The sequence below is a fragment of the Numida meleagris genome, chromosome 3 (genome assembly GCF_002078875.1).
Source record: "Numida meleagris isolate 19003 breed g44 Domestic line chromosome 3, NumMel1.0, whole genome shotgun sequence".
Taxonomy (NCBI): domain Eukaryota; kingdom Metazoa; phylum Chordata; class Aves; order Galliformes; family Numididae; genus Numida; species Numida meleagris.
The window spans coordinates 30,909,806-30,937,424 of record NC_034411.1 but is presented as its reverse complement, the minus strand read 5'-3'; the positions used below and the strand labels follow the sequence as shown (position 1 = coordinate 30,937,424).

At 47.0% G+C, this 27,619-nt stretch overlaps 1 protein-coding gene across 4 annotated transcripts; it reads right to left on the bottom strand.

Moving 5' to 3' along the window:
- XPO5 (exportin 5) lies at window positions 555-27,613 on the bottom strand. 4 transcript variants are annotated; one of them, XM_021390119.1, is made up of 33 exons: window positions 27,466-27,613; window positions 27,185-27,306; window positions 26,635-26,707; window positions 25,953-26,090; window positions 25,462-25,644; window positions 24,423-24,464; window positions 23,508-23,534; window positions 22,998-23,183; window positions 22,235-22,311; window positions 21,717-21,816; window positions 21,356-21,439; window positions 20,808-20,933; window positions 20,457-20,547; window positions 18,886-19,014; window positions 18,155-18,270; window positions 17,047-17,202; window positions 16,584-16,625; window positions 15,862-15,969; window positions 14,367-14,566; window positions 13,659-13,758; window positions 13,179-13,360; window positions 8,100-8,200; window positions 7,483-7,579; window positions 6,815-6,951; window positions 6,379-6,476; window positions 5,805-5,851; window positions 5,325-5,419; window positions 4,419-4,481; window positions 3,851-3,933; window positions 3,282-3,389; window positions 2,962-3,099; window positions 2,666-2,830; window positions 555-2,188 (listed from the first exon to the last, which is right to left on the bottom strand). In XM_021390119.1, the coding sequence occupies exons 1-33, from the start codon at window positions 27,568-27,570 to the stop codon at window positions 2,045-2,047; spliced, it is 3,663 nt and encodes a 1,220-aa protein (XP_021245794.1). In that variant the 5' UTR covers window positions 27,571-27,613; the 3' UTR covers window positions 555-2,044. The 4 variants fall into 4 exon arrangements, with proteins under 4 accessions (XP_021245794.1, XP_021245795.1, XP_021245796.1 ...); XM_021390120.1 differs by having other exon boundaries at window positions 15,862-15,951; XM_021390121.1 differs by lacking the exon at window positions 24,423-24,464.

Sequence of the window (27,619 nt, the reverse complement as noted above, 5' to 3'; positions counted from 1 at the left end):
AATGCCTGTCTCCATCAAGGGAAGCCTGGGATAACATCCAAGTTAGCATCAGTGGTGAGCACTGTTATTGTGGAAATCTCTCTTGGCAAGCTGATAACATCAGAGAATGGCTGTGAGCAATGGTGTGTTCAGCTACTTTGGGTAATCTGCAGTACAACAGGAGCATTGAGTGAAGTAAATCATTCTTGCTCTGTACCTGTTTCACTGGAATACACTTATTCGTACTGTATACATTGTTGTAGGTGTTGGGGTGGCTACACTGTAGGGAATGCTGTGTTCAGGGCAAAGCTAGTGATGGTCTAAAAGCAGAAACAGAAACAGGGGCTGACCCTAACTTGCCATTCTGGCTGTCATCACCAACCTGGCCCATAGTGCTGTGCTGTGTTGCAGACCCATGCAGCTGACTGACAATACCTTTAAATGCCTTTTTTCCCATGCTTTTTAATGTAATTAGCTAGTCTGGAATGGTGCATCGACCACATCATTGGCTGCACTTCCTTTCTGGCAGCTTGAATGAAGAGTGCCGAATACAAACGAAATCATGACACCATGGGTATGAAACTGGAATAGCTTTACTGACATTCAGAGGTGTAACACAACCAGTTCAGAGACAGCTTTAAACATTCCTACAAAAAAAAGGTTCTAAAAACCATTTAAAAAAACCCCTTGTGTCTAGCATGAAGTCACAGAATGTTAAAAATATCACAACACAATAAATACACCCAGCCTTTGCTAGAGCCAGGAGCCACGTCAGCTCAGAGGTTAAAAATGTCTAAGACCAGGAGGAAAGTGGAGAGGTGCTGGTAGAACAGCAGGGGGAGGAGGGTGCGTAGATTCCCAAGGCACACTCTTCTTTTCTGCACTCCTACCCCTTCCAACCCAAACCTTTCAGTCCAGTCTGCCCTGGCAGGATTTATTTCTTGGTTCTTTCTTAATGACAAAACTACCTAGGGACAGTCTCACAGCTCCTTTGCCAACATTAGCGTATGCTGAATGAACCATTTGTCATGTTAAGAAGAATCAACTTCGCAAACCAGAGTGGTTTGATACAAGCCTCACCTCATCTGAAACCCAGTTTCTGTCCTGGCTCTTCTCTGTAAACTGCAGTATAATCCCCACTCCTCCTGCCCCACTACACAACTCCGAGAAGTACCAGGCTGGGTGAAAACACAGGCTCCTGTCACCTCCACAGCAACAGGGTGAGGAGATCCCATTTGTTTTGCAGGTGCTTCAGGTATTGGTCCAGATTTTGTGTACCCTGCACTGGCCATCATCAGGGCATGGTAAAAACAAAAAAATAAAATCTGTCCTGCTTCCCCTTAAGGATGTCCAAGAAAGGCTGGCACAAAGTCAAAGCCTTTCATTTGGCTATGGGTAGAACAAGTTGTATGATCATACATATATACATACATATGTATATATATGCATGACGGTGTCTGCCTCCCACAGAGGAGCTGCACCTTGAAAAGACTGATCTCAAGGAGATCCTAGAGTACTGCAAGGCTTCCTTGGCGCGCAGCCCTCAGCCCAGCATCCTGGAGGGAAATGGATCCATCAGAACATGAGTCCACTAGAGACAAGCATGATAGGCGTGACAGGAGTGCCTGATGCGTCCCCTGCAAAGTCTGGCTACTAGCACCCAGAGAAAGATGAAGGTAGCCCCTTTTCACATGCTGCACTACTCTTTAGCGCTAATCCTACACCCCAGAGGATGAAGAAGTGGAGTAAGAGTGACCCAAGCCTATAGGATGACCAGGTTTTACCTAACAGTCAATGGGCTCAGCTCCCACCTTGCAGAGACACAGCGGTCTAAAGATGCTCGTCCAGTGTAGGGGAGGGGAAGGAATAAGACAAAGCTTAACAGAGTGGATCAGATGCCACCACAGACCCCATCCCATTGTAGGGAGGAGGATGGGACGAGACCTGTAAGGGGCTTTATTGAGACGAATGCTCATAGAGGTGGTGACAAGGAGAATCTAATGTGCTTACTATGAGAAGAGATGAAATACAAAGTAGGGAAGGAGATGGCTGCAGCATCCCAGGCTCAGGGCTCAAAGAGCACAGTGAGATCCTCTCCATCCTCATTTGTCTCCAGCACATCTGTCTCCAGTGATGGCTTCACCTTTTTGAAGAGAGATGGGAGGTTCCGGATATGAACCTCCTTGCGGAACTGCTCCCCAAGCGGCTTCTGCAGAGGACAGACAGACAGGCATCAGTCACTGCCACCCTCAAATCCCCCAGTCAGCTCAGGGGTAGCATGCCTGCATCTCTGAGGTGGGCCCCAGATTCAGAGTACTCCCACACTTCTGTTTTGGGGAATCTCAGGCCTGGTCTTTCCCGGTTGGGCATCAGGGTAACAACCAGTGCACCTACTACCCCAGGTTCTAAGTCAGCCCATCGGGATCCAATTCCACCATCCTCACAAAAGCCCAGGACCCACTTCACAGATTGGTTCAAATGTTTCCACACCCCGTTCCCTACAGGCACCCTTGTGTAAGGTACTCTGTCTCAGTGACAAGAGGGGGCAAATATTGAGAATGCGCTGCAACAGCCTCTTCGCTGGAAAGGGCGGTGGGCAGGGAGAGGCAGGCTGGCTGCCCTGACACTTCTGCAGAGCACAGGGATTAGATGAAACAGGCTTGTTTTCCCCCAGGATATCACCTACCCCAATGCAACCCGTTATGAGGCGCTTGAAATGATCTTTCCGGCGCTTGTCTGCCACTTTCTGCAGTGTTGGGTTCAGAAGCTTCGAATCAAACTGCTCCAATGAGTCCCTCTGGATGTCTGGGATCTGCTCCATCACCACCTTCAGCTCAGTGTAGCGAGGGCGCTGCAAGGAGAAGCTTGGTCAATGCAGCTGCCCTCCCTGGGGGCCGCTGGCTCCTCTGCCCCCCTCTAAGCAGACAAGGGATTTGTCTTCCACCACTCCCCAGACAAGCTGGCATGCTGACAGTTTCTCACCAAGGCCTCGTAGATCTGGAAAGCCAGATGGACGAGAGCTGCCATGCAGCCATCATGCTGCCCGTGTATCTGTAAGCCCTTCAACACACTGGTGAAAAACCAGGACACGGCGTCGGGCAGCAAATTGCCTGGAAGCACCTGGGGAAGAGGCATGGTCAGCACAGAAGCAGGATATGACACGATTGCCCTCCTACGGCAGTTCAGCCTTCCCAAAGGAGAAGGTACCCGGGGTGAAGCAGCCATGCTCCTCATTCTCACTACATTCACAGCTTCCTCTCCCAACTCTGCCAGAATGAATCCCTTCTTCCTCCTGTACGTACCTGTTTGAGCAGCGGCCAGCAGAGCTGTGTTGTGGTTCTTTGGCAGGACAAGGTGTCTTTCCAGGAGAGGGATGCATAGGCAGTGATCATCAGAGCAGTGCAGACATCCTGAGGAGGAGTAAGAGGAGTAAATCAGCCAGGAGATGTTTCCCTCATCTCTAGGATTTATACCAAAAGGGAGCCAAGAGGCAAACCAAGGACTCTACATCCTGTGTGCTGCTGCTGGAGGTGCTGAAAAGCACCTAACAAGCAGCATGAGGTGCAGCTGCTGTGAGGAGTTGTTCCATCTGAAGCCAGGAGCCCAGGATGGAGGCAAAGCCAGGGAGTGCATGTGGGGGCTGAATGCCCTGTGCCTCACAGGCAGAATTGCTGACACACTGTAGCTGAATGTTATACTAGACTCCAAGCCCTGAGTGTTTTGTGGCTTCTGCAACAATTAACACAGCCCTCAGAAAAGGTCCGAGAAGAAGTTTCCCACGCTGGGAATAGTGAAGCAGACTATCTGCACCACAGAGAGGCATGACAAAGACTGTGCAGAAAGGATGGTGGCAATGAAAGCACGCTTTTACCTCCTGCTTCATCAGACACTTTCCAAGCTCCGTCAGCTCTGCGCTGGCAGGAGGAGTCACATCTGTGGCCATCGCGTCATCGTCTGCACAGGAGAGAAAAGCAGCACTGTGAATGAAGCCTCCTGAGAACTGAGGAAGACACTGCAAGATCTGAGCTGGGAATCCAGGAACAGCACATGGAGTCAGCCCACTGGCACAGCTTGCCGGAACATCTCTCCAAGCAGAGAGCACCCACTCTTTATGGGGCAGGAACTAGCATCTAACTAGCTTCATCCAGCTCTCAGGAGTACCATGCACACCCCACGCTTCAACTCAGCCCTCCTCTTGGCCCCTTAAAAATCAGCTGCTCCAACATGTTATCCCATAAACCCTACAGCACATTCACCCTTAAGGTAGGCTGTTTTTTTTTACTGTGGTCTCCAGACACATTGGGCAGGATTTGAGCTGAAGCCTGCACACCACACCAATACCCCTCACAACCTCCATCTGCAGGCCAGCCTCCCCTTTTAACAAATGCAAAAGGTGTATGCACCAAAGGGCTGGGAAGGCAAAGTGGACGTTTACTCACCATCTCCATCCACAGCAACAGAAGAGTTATGCTCAGCACCTCTCTTAGCAACACAGCAAACAGCTGCAAAAACAATTGTTAATTGAGCAGAAGAGGGAAGATGCTACCTCAGAACATGCAGAGATGATCCTGCATTCTCTAATGGGCTCACAGCTGCTTCAAGCTTCCCCCAGGTCTCCCCTGACCTTTCTTCTCACACAATATCTGAAGAATTTGAAAGCACAGCAATAAAAGCCAAATACTGTACTAACTGGTAGGCCAAAACGACCCACTCAGAGCATCCTCCCACAGTGGAACCTGCTGCATGAGGGCTGCTTCAAAATACTAAGAACCAGGAACACACAAAATCACTGGAAACCTAAAACTGGAGAATAGCAGCACTGTAAGGCTGATGAAGAGATACAAAGCTGAGGACCTGTAAACTCTATGTGGAGTTAATTTTCCCTGCCTCTCTGCTTGAAGCCACACTGGCAAAATTACAACAGTGGAGAAAGGGAAGGCAAAGAAGGGAGATTGCTTGTGGGGAGAGATGCTTCTGTCAGCAAGAAAAAACACTCTATTGTCCATGACTTGATGTCATGTATCTGGCTCCAGGGCTCAGAAAGGAAGAACCCAGATTCCAAAGGACGACTGGATTCCTATGGGGACAGTGCCGAAAGCATGGAGCGCTAACTGTTAACAAAACAAAAAGGAAGAAAAACCCTCTTTCTTCTGAAGGTTTTAAAGTAACCTCTTACTAGGCTAAGGTAAGATTCTGATAGGTCTGTCTCACACGTGGCTTCTAATGATGACATTAATTGCTACAGGCCATTATATCTAAGTTTTACTCCACGCTGGAAATCCTGTAGTTCCTTTCCAGGGCAAACATCGCAAGCATAGCAGTGGACGCAGCTTGATTTCACTTACTGATGAGATCCATGACTTCTCGGGTCAGCAGCCTGACCAACTGCTCCTCAAGCATCTCCTGAGACTCTGGGTTGTCATCTGCAGCATCATCCTCACTGAAAAGAACAGGTTTTTGTGTGAAGGGAGCCAGTGTCTTAAAGTATCTCCTCTGCCCAAAGCACAGGGAGTTGGTCACCACCAGGGTAAACACAGGGACAGTGAGACCACGGACCAGCTAAGACCACCACCAAAGTACTTAAGTGCAGCTGTGGCCAGGTTAGGATGGGCTAAGCAAATTCCTCACCAACATCACCACGTAGCAAGTCCAAGAGCAAAATGAGAAAGCTGCAGGCTCAAGTCAGAGCCCCAGAAGCATCAGTATTTTCCAGCTCCCTACTGACAGGGCTCTTTGGTATGCAAAAGGCCAAGTAAAAGACGTAAAGAAGCTCCATCCCACTCCCTGTTTCCCACTTTCAATACTCATTTAGGGGTGAAGCTTACCAGAGCATGCTTCGCTGGTTGATCACTTCCCATTTCTGAGACAATCTCTGTTGAAGACCAAGACAAAAGAGAAGATTCAGTACCTTCCTAAGAAGATTCCACACTGCAAAGAAACGCTAGTGCAGTCTCACTTGGAAGCAGCAATAGCTGTCAACAGAAGCACGAGAGCTTCAAACACAGCCACACTTTGAGTGGGACAAGAACTGCTACCAACTTCAATGAACAACCACAAAGATGTTGTGGCTCTGCTGACCCTGGGAATCCAAGCGAGCTGTCAAGAAAATGTGGGCACACAGGCAAAAGCCTCCCACCTCCACATTCTCATGGCTGAAATTTGAGGATCCAATAACCAACGGTTTGAGTTCACAGCAAGGGGTGCTGTGGGACAGCCAGGGTTCAAAGCATCTAAAAATCTGCTTCCCTACACTGCATGAAAATCATTCAGTATTGAGGCTCTGCCCTTGTCTCTGCTGACTTTGGAGAGACACAAAAGTTTTCACACACCGCTTGCTGCCAGCTGCTACAAGGAGTTCGGGCTGCCAAGAAACAACCGTCAATCAATTTGTTTTCTCACCATGTGCAGATAGGTAAAGAGTGGTCCCAGCATGGGGCAGACAAGGGTTTCGTAGTATTCTGGAGGGCAGGAGAGTACCATGGGCTTCACAAACACACCTGCACAGACCAGTTAAGGAAGAGACGCAGCACATGTGGCCTGCTGCTACACTGCCCAAAGCAGCCCATTCCACTAGGCCAACTGCCAGCACGCTGGGCGCCTCTAGGAAGGCGAAGGGCTCCCTCCCTCCCTCCCACTGTTAACAGCTTCTCACTAAACAGCACCTACAGGGCAGCGGGAGGAAATGGCAAGGATGTGGCCCAAGCACAAAGTGACAGCTTCTTCCTCTGACTGCGTTGTCCTGGCCATACTTAAAATAACATCAGGAAGCCACCAGGTTTTCAGTTTACATGCTCAGAGCCTCCCTGGCTGGCCCAAGACAGTGACAGAAGGATACGGAGCATGGGACGCAGTCTGTAATCGGGAATGTTATTGAGGTTGATGAAAGCTGAGCTGATGAGCTGGGCAGCAAGACCCTCAACCGTGTAGAAATCCTGCTGCATGGATGGGCCTGCATTTCCCAGTATGTGGAAACTGCAATAAAGAACAGGTTAATTGCAGCTGTGCTAGAGAATGGGTACCCTGCAAATGACCTGGAAAGGCTGCAAGAGCTGTCATCGTGAGATTACATAGTTGCCATGGTCTTAAACACTTCCAAGTTTCTTAAACACTACCAATTTTAGCATAGTATCTTTTTCCCCCCCCCTCTTTTTTTTTCTTTTTTTTTTTTTTCCTGGGATATCTGCAGAGGGACGATGATTCAGTAACCATTTAAGCAGTAAAATGCACTTAATGCACTTCCAAGAGCTGATGTATGCTCACACATGATTGTGGAAGGGCTAAAAAGCAGATCCACATTTTGGGGTACTTTCTCCAGTGACTGTGTTCCATGTGTGCTGTAGGCTAGAACCACCGAGTGTAGTTCACCACTACACCCAGCACTTGGATATTAGAGGATGCAGTGCACATGGAAAGCACAATTCTAGAGCAAGTCAGCACCCAGCAATAGCCCACTGCTTCAGCTGTGCAAAGTTGGATTGTGGGGGGAGTATCCAGTACTCTTACCAGTTGTCGTAGAGGGTACAAAAGAAACCCTGCATCCTTTCTAAGACTGTTTTGTAAACAGGAGAGTCATAAAGCTCCAGTAGAGGCTGAGGGAGACCTGTGGGAAAGAATAAACTTCAGCTACATTAATGAGGGGGCACAGTACACCCCTCAAGTGTACAGTTTCCAGAGTAATGGTTTATACTTTTATCCACAAGACCACTCTTTTCCGCTGGGTTGGAAAAGCTTGTGTCTCCAATCTATTTTAAGAAGGTTTCAGAAGTCTCTTTTTAGTAAGTGACAGGGCCGTACTGCAGGACCTGGCTCCTACCCTTTGGGACAAGCTTCTGCACTCACTCCTGCTTGAGCACTACTCAAAGGCAGACAATTACAACCAATTCAGACTCTGCAGCCTGAAGTGCCACATTGCACAGCTGGTAAGCACCTTGGTGGAATGCCCTTTATTTCACACAGAAGAAACAGATTTGAGACTAGTAATTTTTCATTTCAGCAAGTTCAAAGCAGAACTGAGCTACAAACACTGTGAAAAAGCTGTCTCTCCAGCCCCTATCAGTGGACCACTGCCTCAGATAGTCCCAAAGAACCTGCCCACACGTTCCTAAAGAGAAGCTCCTTACCTAGGATGGCGTTCTTCTCTACCTCCAGCATGTCTAGGGCTTTTGCAAACGTTTCCCCCAGCTTAGCCACCATTTCTGGCATGTAGAGATTGTTGTGTGTCCTGAAACAGAAGAGCACGTGGTTTATATTCATGTGGGTCAACCCCTTTTGCCCTTGACAGTGGGATCCTCTCCTTCAGCTTGTGAACAGCTCCTCTGAGGCAGACGATGAGGAAGGTGAGACCAAGCACGTGTGCATGGGATCCCCCTTCCCCACCTGCAAAAATACTGGGGAAGCTCACCCCATAGAGACATGGAGTGACTCCACCTCATGTCCCAAATCTCCTGGCTGCCCCTTCTACTTATTCCAGTTCACCCCACCCCTTGCAAGCACTGACAATAAGAACTCCCAGCAGTTCTCCAGCTGATGCTGGCAACAGCTTATTAGCTTGGCCAAAGGGATATGAATGTGTTTTAAAAACCCGACAAGACACGGACTCTGTCACCTCAAGTGATCTTCTGCACCTAAGTCCCCTGCAGAGGGAGGGGCTGTTTCAGCTCCAAATACACACGCTGCCCCCCAGAGATGGGTCACAGTCCCCAGAATGGCAGGTGGCATTGGCGGGGCTCTAGGGCGAACACTGGTCCAATGCAGGTGTTACTCGTGGCAGACACAGGTGCCCCCTGGACAACGCATCCATCTGGGAACAACTCCACGTCATCAGGAGGTGGCCACGGTCAGCTCTCCGAGGAGGACGCCAATTCTGCCACAGGTGGCCGGTTCTTGCCATCCAGGCCAAAATGGGTCCCCTCTTAGCCAGGGCACTGACACTCAGAGCTGGACTTGGCAGGGGGTGTCTCTCTCACCTACCTCTCTCCTTTGAGACCTCAGACCTCCACTCTGGGTGTCGCCAGCTGCACACAGCACAAATCCTGCAGCCTCCTCCAAAACTGCAATGCCATTGTACCTGCTGCTAGAGGTGATCAAGGGCAACTCAGTATCTCCCCCTAGAGCAGCGTTTCCCAAAGCAGGGGGATACATGGGAATGACTGGGGGAAGGGAGCACGGGTAGACCTCAGTATGTTCTCCAGAGTCTCAGCTTTCACTCATGTCTTAATGATTTTTTGCATTTTTTGAAGGTCTCTGTTCACAATCCTGGCAACCCCAATGCAGTGATCGCTGCCTGAGTTTGCAGAGAGCCCGAGTTATCTCCAAAACAACAACTATCCCATTTTTCTCTCCCATTTCATACTTCCCTGCTCACTGCACGTGAGGAAGGCAAGTATTTAAGTGTCACAAGAGTTGGACAAATCACTTCTTAACCACTCATACTCTCATTCTGGGCTGAGTCTCAAACCAGACAACAGGCCTCAAAGGGGACAGAAGCTGGTTTTACTTTTCCCAAGAGGGACCAGGGAGCAGCCCTGCTTCTAAAAGTTTGGACAATGTGGTTTCAGTGACTCGGAAACTGTGCATTTCTGCTTGAGGCTATCTGAAACCTGGCTGCTAAATCCACCTCTCTTCCTGTGTATCTCCTGCTGGCTCCATGCCAGCGTTGGCTTTGCCTCACCCTGAGCAGGTGGGCAGTGGGGCAAACCCAAGGACTGTAGCGTTGTGGGGGTGCACCCTGGGACCCCACTGCTGTAACCCCAGCAGGAAGGTCAGACGGTCACATCCTCAAGCTGTGGTCATGGTCCTTCGTTGTTTGAATCCTTGAAGCATTTTCTCAATTTTGGCAGCTGGGAAGGCAGATATTCACTCACAAGCCAATCTCCCTTCGTATTTTAGCAAGGTCCCCTTGGTAGCAGAAAATGGCTGATCAGTCACTCCCCACAGGAGTTAAAAAAGCATCCAGCAACCCTTGTATGTGATGAAGATGTAGTCCTGTGGCATGGTCCAGCTGAGACCCTCATCAGTGCGCAGCACTCCTGGGCGTCCCAATCACAGGAAACCATGGAAAAACAAAATTCAAGAGCTGCTTATACTTTAAGCAAAGGATATAGCAGGATTTCAGGTAATGTATTTTCTGACATGGACACAGCTCTCCTGGAAAGAGTGACCGATGCCTAAAGAGGTGGGCTTGGAGGCCAAAAGATGAGTCCTCTGGAACAGTCCATGCTTGAAGTCTTGACACAGACCTTGAGCTGTCTACACTGAAAATGCTATAGAATCCCGTGTCTATCCAACAATTATTTCTCCAGCATGAATGCCTCGATACTGTCACAACTCATCAAGAGAAGTTCCAGAAAAGCCTTTGTCTGTGCAAAGAATTTGCTGTGCTTCATCAGTCCATTTGTAAGAAAACAAAAAACAAACAACAATAACAAGCCCAGCAACTCAAAACATGAGCAAATCCCAGCCCAATAAAGGTGCTGTGCCAATCAGTTAATGTAGCTGTGGACTCCAGGAAGTACCTTCATCGAAAGGCAAGACTGAATTGGTGATTAGAGATTCTAAATTGGGTTTAAACCCAGCAGAGAACAATTTAAGCCAGAAGTGAGAAAGCAGTTGGATGAAATGTTGTACCAAAGAGGGAAGGAGAATCATCACTCAAAAAGCTGCAAGTAGTGATTAACAAAACAACTTCAAAATCATTCAGTAAACACAGCTACTGAGATGGCTAGACACTAAAAGACAGGCTGGGCGGGCAAACACCATGCTATCCATGCCACTCAAAGCTACTTTATCTTCCTTGTTACCAGGACTATCTCTCATTCAGCTTGCTTCTCTGTTCTCACCATCAAGCTACTTACCTTGGCCAAAACCTAGCAGTTTAGCAACTTTCACTGCTTCCAACTGCAATCACAGCAGAAAAACGCCACACAATGTCCAGAGCGCAGCAGACCCAACTGCTCTGCCTGCAAAATGCTCTTTTTTGCATACTGGCGCCTGACACAGAGTTCAGTTCAGCTGCTCAGGAGGACCTGTGCAGCTGCTGCTTGCAGATTTGCTTATGCAGCAACTAACACCATCTGCAAAGGACTTCCAGATCTGCACCCTGCATAAGCACACAAGCAGCACTGGACCAGGCTTGCCCCTGCAGAGAGCTGCCTGATGGCACAGAGATAAGAGAAGCATCCATCCCCTCGCAGTAATGCAACCATATTCACGAAGGCATCCTCAACACAGGCTGCTTTCAGCCAGCTCTCCTTCACGTCTCTGTACTTCTCGTCTGCTGACAGGCTGCTACAAATCCCATATTCTCTTGCACAATCCATTTAAGGACAGCCTGAGCAGTACTTGGAAAAAGCATCCAAAGCCAGCAAAGAACACACCAGAAACACCATAGCACAAGCTCCTGCTTCTCCAGAAAGACATAAGAATCATCAACATTTACAGTGAACATCTGTGAGTTCGCAGTTGTCACATGGAGAGGCCTCTATGTCCAGCAGCAGCCAGGAAAGGTGTCAAGTGGAGGATCCCTCGCTCTCCATACATCAGCCATTAGTTCTCGCTGGAGCGCCCAGCCTCAAGAAAAGCCTGGATACATCGAAGTGAAGTCTGAGCCACGCCATCTAAGTTACTCAGTGCTCAGAAGCACTCTGAAAAGGTTTGCAGAGGAAAAGCTTGAAAAACACAGATGCATTACGTCAAAAAACAGCAAGGTAGCCTCCTCCTTTACGGTGATGAGGAAGCACTTGAAGAGAACACAGCTTATGCATTTTCCTGGAGGTGGTCAACAAGCAGGTGCAGTTTCTGTCTCTTTACAGGCAGAGCAATACAAGTCCAACAGAAAATAGTGGTTGACAACAGCTTCCTAAGCTTGTTGCAACAGAGATGCCAAGTGTTTTCGGTAATGTAATATATGAGTTCTGGCAAGAACAGCAACTGTACAGGCAATATGTGTCTGTTGAAGCCTGTTCAGATCTTGGGTATTGATGTGGTTCATTTCCCACAGTATGTTCCATGCTCTGGAAGAAACGGCACGACGCTACCACTGCTCAGGGTGGTACCGAACCTCCTCTACCCAACCTGCCCCAAAAGTTCACCGTTCAGATCTTCAGCCTTCCACGATAAAAGGCAAACCCATCTCAAGCACAGCTCCTTGGGACCACAGCCATAACAAGATGGTTCAGCCCTGCCCACAGGCCAAAGTACCACTCGATGAGCTACACGGACCTTTGAGATGAGAAACACTGCTAGAGATGGGCCAATACAGCATGTGCCTGTCCTACCAGTCCAGCATGTTGCTTCTCATTGGAAGCAGCAGTCTTGAGCTCAACAGTGGCTATCAAACATAGCTGGCTAGACAGAGCATGAGTAATAGGGCCCCCCTCCTCACAGATCTGGGAGCAGAAATATCTCAGTGTATCTGAGAAGGCTTTTTTTCCAGCAGACTCCTGCCAATGACAGACCTTGAGTTTTCAGGTAAGCAACATGTAGTGTTATCTAACAAAACAGCTCAAGGAGCATTATGCCAGACACTAGCAAAATCCCACTGTCAGCAGTTACTCTGAGACAAATTCCAAATTTATAAATGTGGGAACCATTTTATCCTGGATTCTTCTTTTCTGCCTTATCTTTCTCCCTCCTCTGACTGCCCTAGATGTATACAACACCAGTGGTGTGCAAAGAGTAACTGCAAGGCAGCAACAGCTTGAGAGTATGCATTGATCACTGGTTTCGATAGCAGGCAGTGCTTTAGGAAGCTGACATTCATATTCAGCAAAACCAGCTTGATTTAACTCTGAAGAGAAAACAATGCAAAAAGGATGTGATGAGAGCTGGGACTGCCCTGGTGGTGACTGGAGAGGTGGCCTGGCAGGGGCTGAGGGCAGAGCAGAGATGTTAGTCAAGTAATGATTAACTGTGTGGCAGATTTACAGCAGTAAAGGTGGGGGAGGCAACCCCAGCCCAAGCTCCCATTGGCTTTGAAGGACTCTCATAGGCCAGGCCAATGAATATTCAGAAGGCTCCAGTTACCCCAGTGCCATTCCCCACCACGAACAGTCAGGAACAGTACTTGGGCACCTGCACCAGCCTGCATTCCCACTGGCTTCACTGAGGGAACATGCTCTGAGCATATAATCTATTTATCACAGTTTAGCTTTCAGAGATTCTTAAGTCAACAGAAACGATTTGAAGTCAACCTGACCCACCTTATAAGAGCAAGTAAGTTGTCAAAAAGCTTCAGGACTTGCTCAGTACAGGGATTGCGGTAGATTGGACTTCCACTGGGCAAGTACCCAACCAGGAATCCTCCAGCTTTTGCCTCTTCCATAGCTGCAGGCCAACGAGCTCGTTTCACAACTCCCAGAATGGTGTACACACAAAAGCTTATCTGCAGCAAGGGATGTGAACAGAGCAGATTCAGCCAGAGCACAACCTGAATAAATATGTTTTCAAAGAAACCCATCATCATCCCATCTCAAAAGCAACACTTTGCATTACTATTTGAAGCGTTAGGTAAGCACAGGGTGCTTCTAACTGAAGATGACTTAGTGTGTTTCGCTTTGCATTTTAATTGATTTCTGAGAAACGAACGTGGTGACAGGAACAAACTTTGGTGGTTTCTTTGCAAGAAAATACAGCAAGTCCTCTCTCTCTATGGATTATGCCTTTCCTGGTACGATACTCACTCTAGAGCGGTTCAGGCCACAAGGATCTTCCATGACTGGATCAGCAATTTTGTTGTCTGCACCCACATAGGAGATAAAGGCTTCAGGATCCGAGAGAACTCTGGCAGCAAAAGACAGCACAGGGCATTATTGTTTGTACCACGGAACTTTGAACAGAGCTTTGCACTGGCCAATAAGGAACAAATACAAAACAAGCCAGAGAGGTTGGCTAGCACTCCACACTGTACTTGGGAACCTGAGAAAAAAAGCAGCAGTGATGTGGACACTCTCCAAACAGATGATTCACAACTTCCAGCTCTCTTAGGCCATGGGAACATAAGACCTTTGAATCTCTTATGAAGACAGCATTGCTGGGTAAACTCTTGTATATGCCCAGCTGCCCAGGGCTGTGGGACCGCACAGCTTCCCACCTTCATCTGGATATGAGCAAAGATCTTTTACTTCTCGCATTCTGCAAATGCTTTGAGCGTGCGGGGAAGCATCCTATCATTTTAAACTACTCTTACCTAGCAAGATTCAACAAACAGCATTTAGACTCAGCTGACAATTTCTGAATGGCAGGAGAGCTACTAGCACACAACGACTGCCCCAGAGCACAGGAGGTATTTAGGCATCCCACCACCCCCTTCTGGCATGTACATTCTTTACTGGGACACCACACTCTCTCTGTAGTACCTCCAACTCAGAGCCCAGAATAGTGACCCATACCTCTGCATCTCTGCAGAGAGCCATAAGCCAGCAACAGGGGCCATGAGCTCCTCCAGGAAAGCTTTCTGCCGCTCATAGTCCTTGAACTGGTTGCTGATGAGGACAAGGGCCTCCATAAGGGCACACTTCTCCATCTGTGTCAGAAGTAGCTCATTGGAAAGCAGCTGCTTCACATGGTTGTACAACATGTCGAACTTGGGCTAGAAAACACATCCAATAGGAGAAGTCAAGCTTTTGGAGTGGAGGAGAACAACTGGGGAAGGCAGGGGTGAAAACTCTGGGGTGTACTGTGCTATTCATAACAGCTGGAACAGCATGCCTAAGTTAGCTTCTCTCTACATAGCCAACTCTTTTTCTCAGCCTCTAGTTTTTCTGAATGTTCAGCCGACAAGAACATCTCCCATACCCCTCTATCATCATCTTACAACCAATTTACTTTAGCCTCCAGACTGAAATATGCAGAGGACATCTCTCTCTTCAAGGCAGCCACTTCCCTTGCAGCAGGCTCACACCTCAAAATAGTTCTAGTCCTTTTACTTACTCACAGAAACTATTTTGGCTCTCAAGTGCCAGACTCTTCCATCTCTTTGCTCACAATTAGGTTAACAATGATTCATATGGTTATCACTGTCTCCACAGGAATGGCTGAGTTTCGTCTCCACCCACCCAGTTCCAACCATTTCTCCCTCTAACGTTGTAGCAAAGTCACCAACATGTTTTGGGGGCAGCTGTGGACCCTCAGCTCTTCCCAGCTGGCTGTTTGGCTTGCCATACGTAAGAGAAGGTGCATACATAAGGATAAGAAGGTGCTGTAGTTCCCTGTAGTTCAAGGGCCAGCAGAGAGGGAAAAAGATAAACCTACCAGGTTGATAGCTGCTGCAGACTAGAGCTCCTAAACTACTTTAATCAGCATCCTCAAAAACGAAGTTTAAACAAATAGCAATTCCCTCTGGTGCTCCCATAATCCTAAAGCCATCCAACATAAAACTGCTGAAGAAAGGAGTGTGTGCCAGCTATTTACTTCAGCAAAACCAAGCATAACTCAAAAATACTGATTTACTCAAAAGTAGATGACTGATGTCTGTATTTTCTAGTCTCCCCAAGCTAATCCAGAAACAGTCTCCCTTCACTCCTTCATTCCTTAAAGTAATAAAGTCTGAAGATGAGTCTGATAATGTCTTCAGCTGAAGAATCAACTGAGACGACCATAAGTGATAAAGCAGAAATTCAGCAAACAATTTGCATAAAATGAACCCAGAGCTGCTTGCCTCCTCCTCACCATCATCTCTTTTGGATTTAACTTATCACTTTACTATTCAGCTTTTCAGGTAGAAAATTATTGGGATCATGGCAGGGCAGGATGCAGGGAATAAAACGCTGCCATTTCTGCAGTAGGATTATTTCCTTGAAGGAAAACAAAGGCTGTTTCGAAGGAAAGTGAAGATCCCACAAAATCCAGCTGAAATTGAGGCAGAAGAGAGTTGCATCTACATACCAGGACAAGCTGAGGGTAATCCCGACACATCTTTATGATTGAGGAGCACGCATGCCTTCTCACATTTTTCACTGCTCGAGTTCTAGGAGCCTGGACAGACACAACAAACTTCAATGCAACAAAACGAAAGTTCAGAAAAATGCAGGGTATCTTCAAGAAACAAATGTATTATGTACAGTTTTCTGCACTGTTGAGTGCACATCAGAAAAAATCCCCAACATTTCCACACACACCCCAACCACACAACAACTAATTTGCTCTGAAGCTATAGCCAACCCAAAAAGCCCGGTTCAGAGTTCAGACAAGCTGCACTCCAGGATGAGGATGCTGTGGGTCTTACTGACTTTCTCAAGATTCCAAGCATTCCCCCTAGGTAACTGGCAGCTTTACAGGCATTGTCCACAGCCATGTATATTAGCCACTGAAGGCTACCCACAGCTAATGAATAGATTTCACTCTCAAGAGCAGCAGCAGAGACTTGAGGACTCAGTGCACTGGCCTTAGACCACACCTGTAGCCTTCTAAGTTTGCAAGACAAAGCTTGTTAGGCTATGTCAACCAACAAAAGATCATTTGTGTCTGGACTCCACAGCCCCTTCCAGAAGGAGGGCAACAGCTGAGAAGCTTACTACAGTGGAGTCTTCAAAGTCAGCATGCTCTTAAATAAAATGCAATCTGATCCAACTGTTATAGCATATAAATAGAGAATAATTCAGACGTACCTTGCTTTCTTCTACAACTTCAAAGGTAACTGAAGCAAAAAGCTGCGAGAAAAGGAAGGGAAAATCCTAAAGCCCATGTCATTTGTGAATGTCTAGCAGTTGTGGGTGTTTCGAGCGAAAGGAACAGATCATGTGACTTTGGAGCAATTTCATTAAGTCAGTAAGGAAACCCTGACAAAACACAAAGACTAATCATCATCACAGAGAAACCTTGAAATAAAACGTGGTGTTTACTGCCCACAGTGAGCACTTTATGTTGAGATTTAAGGCTAGAAACTGGAAATTTTTTGTTAAAAATTTTTGACACCGTTTCTCCTTGAACCAGACTCAATCTGTTTTACTGTTTCTAACACAAAAGATTCCCTGACAGGAATCTCAAGAGTTTTAAACTACTCCAAATTAGTAAAAGGTCCATGGCTCCTTAAAAACCTACCTGATTTTAGCACGGTCTGCAAGTACCTACCTTGGAAAGTACTTGTGGTAGGTATTCTGGTCGGTAAGTGACAAACGGGAAGAGGGCAGAGACATTGGTGAGCACACAGGACAGGATGAGAGGATCCTTCGTTTCAAAATTAAGGACAAGCTGCAGTAGATCTATGCCATCATTCACTGGGATTTCCTACAGAGGCAGGGATGGGGAAGGAGGAAAGAAAAAGAGGAGGAGACACTCACTGCTTCAGCCTGTTGCACACACCACAGACCTCCTCAGAGCGACACTGAGTTGCTGGTGCTGCGATATCAGGCCTCTCAGCTGAAGGCAGCTGTTCTCAAAAGCAGAAAGAAAAGCAATGCAAACCTGAGTTTACCTGCGTGCTACGTGCACTTGTTGAGGGAAGGTGGATAGCAAGCACTGGCATTGCTGCTAGAGCAATCTTGAAACATCGATCTGAAATCCCCAGTATTGCTTGTACCTCTGGGAAAGGCTATTTTCCCCTCTCTGGCTCCCAGGTTTCCTTTTAACTGTTCAACAGATTCCATGCTTAACCAACTACATCAACTCATGCAAATATTTTATGGCGATTACAACGCTAAACTAAAGTGCAGACTAACCAAATAAAAATCAAACCAGTCTACGTGAGACTAAGAGAAAAAACGTTTTCCTTCTGATTTGCCCGTGAACAAAATGCAGAGAGAAATTTATTCTGATCTTCTGATCTCCTACTACCTAAGCATGAGTTTAACTCACTCAGATAAAAGTACAAAAAATAAAAGAAGAAATGGGTCAAACTCGAAGATTATTTAAAATAATAAACTTAGAAAATTTCTGCTTAAACAGTCCTTCCTCTTCTCTAACAAGGCACTACGTCAAAGCATGCCCTCTCCAGTGAATTCTCATGGCATACCATCCAGAACCAAAAAATATCTGACACGGTAGGCCAATATGAGATCGGTCCCGTCTGAAGAACTGTGAGTACTTGTGAGATGCACTCACCAAACAACCTGCCTTTTTTGCATGGAGGTAAATGTTAACTACAGAGTTTTTAAGGACGACGTGTCTGACAAAAATAAACACCATTTAAAACAACCCAGAACAAGGCAGGAGAGCAGGCAAGAGCATGTGGTTCACGTACGTCTTTATCCAGGGTGCGAAACATCTGGCTGATGACGCTCTCTGAGAAGAAGGTCATGGCATCCCACTGCACAAAGGATGGAGAGAAGATGGAGCAGAGACCTTCGCCTGTCTTTGCTGAAAGGAAGAGAACACCGGAGCTCTCACCACGCTCCTCTCCTCACACGCAACACCAGCTTATAAGCTCCCACGCCGCATCATTTTAGCATTCCCCAGTATTTCTGTCAGGCAGCTCTCCCAATAGATGGCTAGCAGGGATGCACTGGAAGCAACTAATGTACTCCAGGGCGATTTGCCTTGACAGGGAACCTAAGACACAGGTCTCACCGTGACTTCGTAGAACACAAAGTGGCCTTCCTTTGCAGGAGGAATCACGGTGACTGACAGAGAGATCTGCCAGCCCAACTGAACCTCCCCAGACAAAAGTGGTGCGACAGAGATGACATGGCCCAAATAACTGCAAAACTGTATCAGAGGGAAAAATGCTGTGCAGAGGAGGAGCTTCCCTGCTCACCGAGAGCTCTACAGTAGCTATTTCAGAAGTGGACTGTGAAGAATAATTTTTTGGTTTGCTTTTGTTTTCAACTTGCAAAGACCTTGAAAGCACGAAAACCTACTGCAGTCTCCTGACTCCCCTTCAAATAAAAAAAAATTAAGAAAAGGCAAAGAAGTTCCTTCTTGGCTTGAATTAAAATCCTCCCTTTTTTTTTTTTTCTTTCCTAAATAACTTACAGTTCATGGGTCCAGTATCAACAGGAGCTGTGAGCTGGTACTTTAGCCATTCCCCAGCCATTTGGAAGCCAGTTCGAGGGTCCAGACGACAAGCCATCCTCATCACTTCTCCTTGCTGGGCTCGGAAAGCTGCAGTGAAAAACGGTGTACCTTGGAACAAGCTGATGCTACAAATGCTCCCTCCCCAAAGCTCACCTGCAGCTTTGCAGACCTGGGAACATTTTTGTCTGTTGCTCTGTCAATAGCTGTGTTATAACCTCAGAAAAACAGTGAGTAAACTAGCTATAAAAGGACGAATGTTTTTTTTGGAAGAGATCTAAATGACTAAAGAGCAATGGATTAACATAAGAACAAATTCAACTGAAGTGCAATATGAATTAGGAAAATTATGCTAAATCCAGACTTAGTACAACTGAGTCTCTATCTTTCACTCAAAAATACTCCTCAAACTATATGTTTGCTACTCACAAAACATTCTGAGACACGCAGATATAAAACCAGCATTAGATAACTATCACCTTCATCGACTAAACACACTTTTTCCAAATTATTCAACTTACCCCAGGTCAGTGACAGCTGCTAAGCTAATGCTAACTCAAAAAAAAAATAATAAACAACGACCCACCCCAAAGCAGGAAGCCTTGTTTTCATTTTCAAAGATAGGAGCAAAAGCGAAGTCAAGACAGGTAATGAATTTGTTCCAAAACACAAAAGAAACAGCCCTACTGACTACAGATCTACCTTGCATTGTTTAAAAGAGACGTTTGACCAAATAGTTCTGGTTTATGTTTCAAACCAATTTTCTCACGTGTGTTAAAAACTTTTAAGACCATTTAACTCCCTAAAACTACTTCAAATTCTGCCCCTGTGCATTTGGCCTTTTGATTTACACCCAACTGGATTAATTACAGTTAAGTAAAATGAACAATCTAATGAACAATACAAAAATACAACACTCAAAATCTTCAAACATAACTGTAAAATACAAGAATTTAAATAAGAATCAAACGACACCAACCAGAGACAGCCAAGCTCATTTAGAGGAAGTAAAACACAAAAAGAAAGCAAATACAAAATTATTAAAATCCAGGCTTCTCTCCCTGCTGGATTAAGATTAAGGTTAAGATCAGCTATTCTGTACGCTCAATCCTTGCAGTCGGTACTGAACCAAAACCTTTCTAGAAGGGCCAGGACAGATTTTCTTTCTGGAATGACACAGACTTTCGTAAGCTGCTTTCCTCTCCTAACTTGAACAGGACTTCAGGCCATTTCTTCTCCTCATCTAGGTCACCACAAGGCGTATCTTCTTTGACACTAGGTAGCAAACGCTACTTGGCCTCTCACCTGGCCAGTAAGTGAAATAATGGGAAAGTGTGACAGTGAAACAATAAAATGAAATGCCTGAGCTTCCACAGGAAAATCCCAGATTCATTCAGCTCCAAGCTCCAGGCTGAAATAGGACACAATTGGAAGCTGACAAGTCAACCTGGTAGTCTCTAAACTCAGCCAGCAACTGTAAATAAGAGGAAAAGCACATACAATAGCATCCACAAGGGGTGAAGGCAACTTACAGTTGAAGAAGGCATTGAAGTCCTCATCGCTGTCGAAATCAAAACGAGAGTATTCACAACTGGGGCTGTCTGTTTTAGAGGGAAAGCCCACCTAGAGATACAGTGGACAAGATCAGGGAAGAAGAGAAGCTGACTGTCACAGCTAACACCAGCGTCCAGGAGACAAAGACAGAAGGAACAGACAGCAAAATGCCAAGATGGAGCTATTTGCTCAGCTATCTCAAATCTTGCCCTCAGCACAGATCACGTCTCCGGCACTCCCAATAAAAATATATTTTCTCCCTCATAAGCCACAGGCCATGTTCAGTTAATCACTTTTCTCACACCGATCTGCCCAGAGTTCCCACGTACCTTCACAAGGTTGGTCATAGATGCACGAAGATACTTGGGGATCATAGCCAGCAACAAGGGGTCGCGAGACAGAACCTCATGCCGAAATAGGGCTCCCCATGTAATCTGGGTGGAAGATCGCAGAAACTGGACGGGGAAGAGAGGGAAAAAGAGAGAAAAGGAGAAGGATTTCAGTACAGCCATCTCCACTGCTAACATCATGTTGCAATTAGTAGGCAAGAACAAACTACACTGACTATTGACATGAGGCCAAGGCACCCTGAAGGCTCAATCCAAACTTTCAAAAAGCCAAAAATCTCTCTAAACAAATACTAGAGTCACTGGCAAATACTGCACTAGATTCTCTACTCAGCCCTTTTCAGTCAGATACCATTCCTATTGGGGTAGTAAAGGAGGAGAAACCACTCAGTCTTCCGCTTCTTTAGCAAAAATGGAGAGACTGGAAAGCCATACTTGGCAGACGGAAGTTCTGCTGTCTTCTGTAGGTTTAATTATGCACTCACACATTCTTATATAGACCTACTCAAGACTTTTGGTCCTCTACATACCTGGCTGGGGTGAGTTGTGAAGGCTAAAAATGAGTCAAGGTATTTTCCAAAGTTGGTGGGTGTTTCCACTTCAGAATCTGAGCCCTGTTAGGAAGACAAACAATTTTATACAGGATACTAACTACATGTCATTCTGCGTTCAGAAGTGGCACGGGTAAAGCAGGAGTGCTATGGGTAAAGCACGAGTAGCAGCTTTGCTCCAACCCAGCAGCACCTAAACAGGATAATTTTTAGCCATAGACTGAAAATTTCACATGCAAACACACCTAAAAGATTTCACTCCCACTCCTCCAAGTGGTTCCTAGTCCAGCCCTAGAAACTGTCCTTGCTAGGACTGCTGCTGGTATTAGTAGAGACTTACTAGCAATGCACACAGCTGACTGCCCAGTGCACACAAAACTTGGCAAAGTCTCTTCAAGAAAACATAGTGCTTCTCCACCAGGCCTTCTCCATCTGCTGTCCTGGGAACGAGGAGAATGGGAAAAAGTCACAGTTACTCATGCTGTAGTAACAGGCACACTGCCAAGTATCTTGTAGATAAGAGAACACTATGACAATTAGATTCTATAGAGGTGGGTTTTTCTTTGCTATTATCATAGAAAACACTGCTTTACTGACAACTAAAACTTCTAAAACTCCCTTTCTTTCTGAGTCCCCCTGGTCCTGATTTTAGGCCAGAAGAAAAAGCTTGAGGAAGCTGATGTATTTATCCCACTTTGTCCTTCAGTTATAGGATCTGAAAAAAACAGCAGTTTTTCAGGGTGGATTTTTCTTTTTTTTTTAATGATGGTTTTGTTGTCTCCTAACCCAGCAAACTACATCTAGAAAGCCATTAGTATGCAGTTCTGTGTGAAACAATCAAAGCAGGATGGTACTCACTGGGCAGCAGAGAGAATGTAGTGCATGGCAACATCTCCAAACAAGACCATCAGAGGTTTCCGATCCTCCAGCTTCCCCTATGTATAAAGTAAACCAAATGCTTTGATTAGAGCATAACTACTTATTCCCATCTGCAAATGAGGTTGGAAGATCCTCAGTTGTTCCTTCATCTGGAGAGGCGCTTGCGATCCACAAATGGATTTCATTAAAAACTGTTACCAAAAAAAACCAAAACAAAAGGGTACCCTTGATTTCAATAATTCCTCCCAGCAACCCCACCACAGGGACTTTAAAATGAAGATTTGATACTCTGACATTAACTCCTTTTCACTGCAGACTGGCAGCTGATAAATACTCAGCCTTGAAACTTAGCTGCTTGTGAACGTATGGGTCAAATCACCTGTTCAGATCCTGCTGTCACTGATCTGAGCTTCTAGATGACACAGCTAGGTGACAGTATTTCCCACTTCTCAGTTGCAGAAAATGAAAAAACAAAAGTTAATGGGGATCTCCAAAGCTGAGAGGGAAGCACAGAAGCTGGAGCATTCCGACAACTGCTGTAAGCGTTGCACAGGCATGATATTCACTACAAGCGTCACTGACACAAAACAGTCAAATTTTAATTTTGTTTCCTTAAATAAAAGGGCAAAGATATCATTGTTCAGTCTGAAGAATTATGTAGGAGAGATATATATATATACACACACATATATAAAAGAGGAAGACAAAGAGGAGTCAGTGGAGCTGAGGAGGAAGAACTCACTTTCCTGCTGACAGCAATTAGGAGACACTCTGCTGCTCCTATTTGGAGCTCAGGCTCATTCAGGAGCAGACACAACATCTCCAAGAGCTTGCAGTTGTCTGCTGTGATGTGGCTCAGGGCCACCCAGTCAATGTAGCCAGCCAGGGTGTTGAGCGCTGCTATTCCCACACGGCAGTTTGCCTGGGCCTGTGAACAGAGGCAAGAGGTCAGAGCCGAGGAGAAACACCAATTCCCACCTAAAACTGCCCACTCTCTGGACAAAACAGTGTCAGGAACTGTCCTGAGAAAGTGAGGAGGCAGCAAAAAGGTCCAAGTCTCCACACAGAGGATGTCAGCTAAGATCTTGGCATTTCTCCGCTTGGTTCACCTCTCACTTCTCTCTTCGCACTAATTTCTATAATGGGTGAACAAACCCATCTGCAGGTAATAGATTCGAAGCCTGGATCTGTTTCTGAACAATCTTGGTTTTAAGAATGACTAATGCACTAACTCCTGCACAGCTCCACTCACCTTTGGCTGCTGAGCCAGATCAGTTTTCTGAAAAAGAAAACAAGAGATGGTAAATGAGCAGCTACAGCACACACTTATTCCCAGCCACTGCTGGATGGGCTTGTTCTCGAGAACGCAGCCAGAAGCAGCTTCATGGAACAGCTCCCTCATGAAAGAGGCTGCAACAGTCTCCTGCTCACACTGCTACAGCCATCATAACCACTTCCGCAGCCTGCTGGCAGGTAAGACAACAGGACTTTCAATTGCAAGTCAGGCCACAGTTTACTTCTCATCCAAAAGATGGCACTCCAGTCAGCAGGCACCAGGGAGACACGAGGGACAAGAAGGAAAGGCATACCAGTGCTTCCTGGAAGCTTCCAGGGAAGAAGCTTTTCACCTTTTAGAGTATCTCACATCCAAGAGATAGCTCTGAATGACACTGGTGGCTTTTATCTACTGAGATTAATTTGTGAAAAGGATGAGTAATTTGTCCACGGTCTGAATGGGAGCCGGAAAGAGAGCTGGGGCAAGAGCTCACAGCCTGACTCCCAGGCCCAAACACTTAACAGTGGCAATGCACTGCTTGCATCATCTTATTACCCAAGTAATACAAATGCAGTTTGAGTTCCTCAGACAAACATGTTTTATTTACTTTTCAGATGCGAAGGCACCATAAGAATTTCTTTTGGCTGCAAGGTTTTGGTTTGGAAACCATCCATCAATGCATTCCATGCATTTCCTTTATGTTAATCTGGTTGTGTCCCAAATGTTTAACAGCTGAGCCACTATTGCAGAACTGCGTATTTAAAAGCGCTGCAGATGATGCTCTTGGGGAAACTGTCCATCATCTCCCCCAGTCTCATTGTGCAGACAGGTAACTGAACACCCAACCCTCACAGTTTACCCTGTGCACATACATCCCAAAGATCTGCTAACCTGTGGAGTGGTGAGGGCTTCTTGTTCCTGGGGTGCTCCAACCTTGCCAATCAGAAAGATTCCACCGTTAGCAGAAGCAGCCACACTTCAGAACCTTAAGCACTGCAATTCAAACCTTACCTGGAAATGCATTTCAACCAGACTGAAAAACATACCAGGGTTTCCCACCCACCATCACAAACTGCACAGAAAACGCTCTGCTGTACAGGAGGGTTTGCTCAGCACGGCAATGTATCAGAACAGAGGTCAGGTAGGACGTGTTTTTTCATCTTCCTACATTCCTGTATAAAAGTAACTCTGGATTCCAACTCACAGGAAAGAAAAAAAAAAAAGAAAAAAGGAAAGTACCAGAGATGCACCTAAGTAATCTATTTCTGGATTGGTTTCCGAACTCCGCTTCACTCTCTCTAATTCACTTCCCTCACAGAAGAACAGACTGAGGTAACATTTGCCTTCACCATCCATCCTGACCAACCCGTATGCCTCTACATGAGAATTCAGGAAAACTCTCTTTAAACAAAAAGGAAGAGTATTCCTCACCGCACCTTGGCAAAAAAGTGCCTCCTGCCCTGAACCCTAGGAAAAATGGGCCAGAGAGGCCCAGATGCATTGCTGAGCCACCAGAAACTCATGCATTTTGTGCGTCAACACAATCACAGCTGCAGCAAACATTAGATGTGCACCCAGGACAACACCTCTTTACCACTGTCTGTCACACAAACTACCTCAAATCTACCTGCTCCTGCCACAACTTCCTTTAGCTACGCTGTCCACCCTGAGCATCAGCCAGCTGCACAATCCAACACTCACAAGGTACACGCACCATTTACACTGCAAATCCAAACTATCAGTGCAAACCCTGTCAGCCTTGCGTGCTCTAATCAGCACAGCCTTCCTTGGGCACGGCAGATCCCTGCCTAACACCTACAGCAGCAGCTTTCAGATAGTTTCTGCACTTGTTTCCCAAGACTTGCGAGCTGCATCCCAGTTCCTACATGTCTCCAAGAACCGACTGAACTCAATGAGAGGAGACGCTTACCATGCGCCTGTACTTGTTGACGTTCTGCTGCAGGGTAGTTAGAAGGAAGCTGAAGATCTTCTCCATATTCTGGGTGAGGGTTTGCTGGATATCTCGCCGCCGCTGGGTAGGCAGGGTTTGGAAAGTCACCACATCCTCTGCCAAACGTAGGAGGATGAACATCACCAGTTCAGTCTGAGTTTCCTGATGTCCCAAAATGAAACACACTCCATGAGCACAGTTGAAACATAAAAATTCCCAGAAGCAAGCTCAGAGATGTAGAAAGCAAAGACTGCATGAACATACAAGTCACGTTTTGGGAAGAAAGGAGAAGGGTTCTCTCTCTCCCAAAACTCCCTCCTAAAATAACTGAATCTTACAGGCACTCCTCAAGTCCATCATCAGCCTGCCTCCCTTGAGCCCGAGCTTTCCTGAGGCTTTCCTCACAGTGACGGAAGACTGAAACCCTCTCTGGGAGCAACTGGAAGAGGACAGACAGGTGTGGTTCATACCCCTTGCTTGGAGAGCGTATCCAGCTCCTTCAGCATATCAGGCCAGTGCTGAGGCCATTCACGCTTGATCATCTCCACCACAATGCGAGACAGAACATCCTTAATGTGACTTTCCTCCTCTAGAATGCTCTGAGTTCCCTATGAGAGAAGAGGGGCAGAGTTACACAAACAAGCAACATTAGACACTTGTAATTCTGACACAAAACCAGTGGTTGCAAATATTCTAAACAACAGAGAAGATATGAAAAACTGCACGGGGCAAATGTACATCCCAGCTAACTTGAGTGGCACTACTACTTGCCCTGGCATCCACTGCTGGCAAACTCAAAAGGAATTTCCTCAAAGGGAAGTCACCCAGTCATGACAACAACCACAACTGTAACGTGAATGTAATTAAGGTAATGGCTTTAGTATCCTTGCAAAGGATAAAACGCATCTGTTTACTGAAGTTCTTTCTAAGAAATCAGAAGGAGCTTGTACATGCCACACAGGCTTCTGCCATGTGAGATGACACGGCTAACACAAATGCTGGAACAATCAGGGATACAAAGCAAGAGAGTAACAAACTCCAGACTGGAATTCAGGTCCCTGGTGCTAGGTAGCAGGCATCTTTTTTCCCGTTTGCTCCCATTTTCTATCTCCAAGCGAAAAAACCATGCTCCAAAGACCAGAAGGCACTTACACTGGATATGAGACCCATGACGTTATTCTTTAGGTAAACCTTTTCCAGACGAGGCATGTTGTTCCAGCGGTACCTGATCAGAAGAGTTAAAAAAAAGAAGAGATGAAAAAAAGGCACCGAGTCAAAATATTTGAAGATGTCCAACTTGACTCTCATTGAACCGCTACCTCTTTACCTAATCTAGAGAGGATGAGACCCTACAGCTCGCTGTCCCTGCCACTGCCCAAATCCTTGATGAAAAAGCCACATGAGAACTGCTGCTGGCACGGCTGGGGTCGACACAACTAGGAAGCAGCAGCAAAGCACAAAGCGTCAGGGCCGCAGAGGCGACAGAGAGGGCCCTCAGAACCGAGCTAACACAAAGCCTCTTTGTTAGTGCGGTGAACAGCGAAGACCCACGGATAACCCCGTGCGCCTGTTTACACCTCGCAGCGAGGTGAGCTAATGGGCCTCCCCAGCCCGCCCCAAAGCCATTCCCTCCTCTCCTTCGCCCCAGGAGGGCCGCGGAGGGCCAGGCCGAGGCCACACCCGAGCAGCAGCACGGCCGTACTTGACCACATGCTCCAGGATCTGCAGGCCGAAGTGCCGGACGATGGCCGTCTGCGTCTTCTCGGCCAGCTTCAGCCCGCAGGGCACGCAGATGGGGCACTTCTCCTTGAACTCCTCGCAGAACTGCCGAGGGACGCACACACACAGCGGTCAGGAGGCTGAGGGGCCCCGGCCGCGCCCCGTCGCCTCCCTCGGCCGCCGGGGCCCTCACGGCCCCCAGGGCCCGGCCCCGAGCCCCGGCCGCGAGGGCATCCGCGTGGCCGGAGCACGGCGCCCGCGTACCTTGAGCGCCTCCAGGCGGTAGCGCTGCGTGGAGGCCGGGTCCATGATCACCGTCACGGCCTTCACCAGCTGCTCGCACAGGCTGCTCACCTGCTCGGCGGACATGGCTGCGGCGGCGGCAGGCCCGCGCCACCGGGCACCGGCGGCCGAGAGC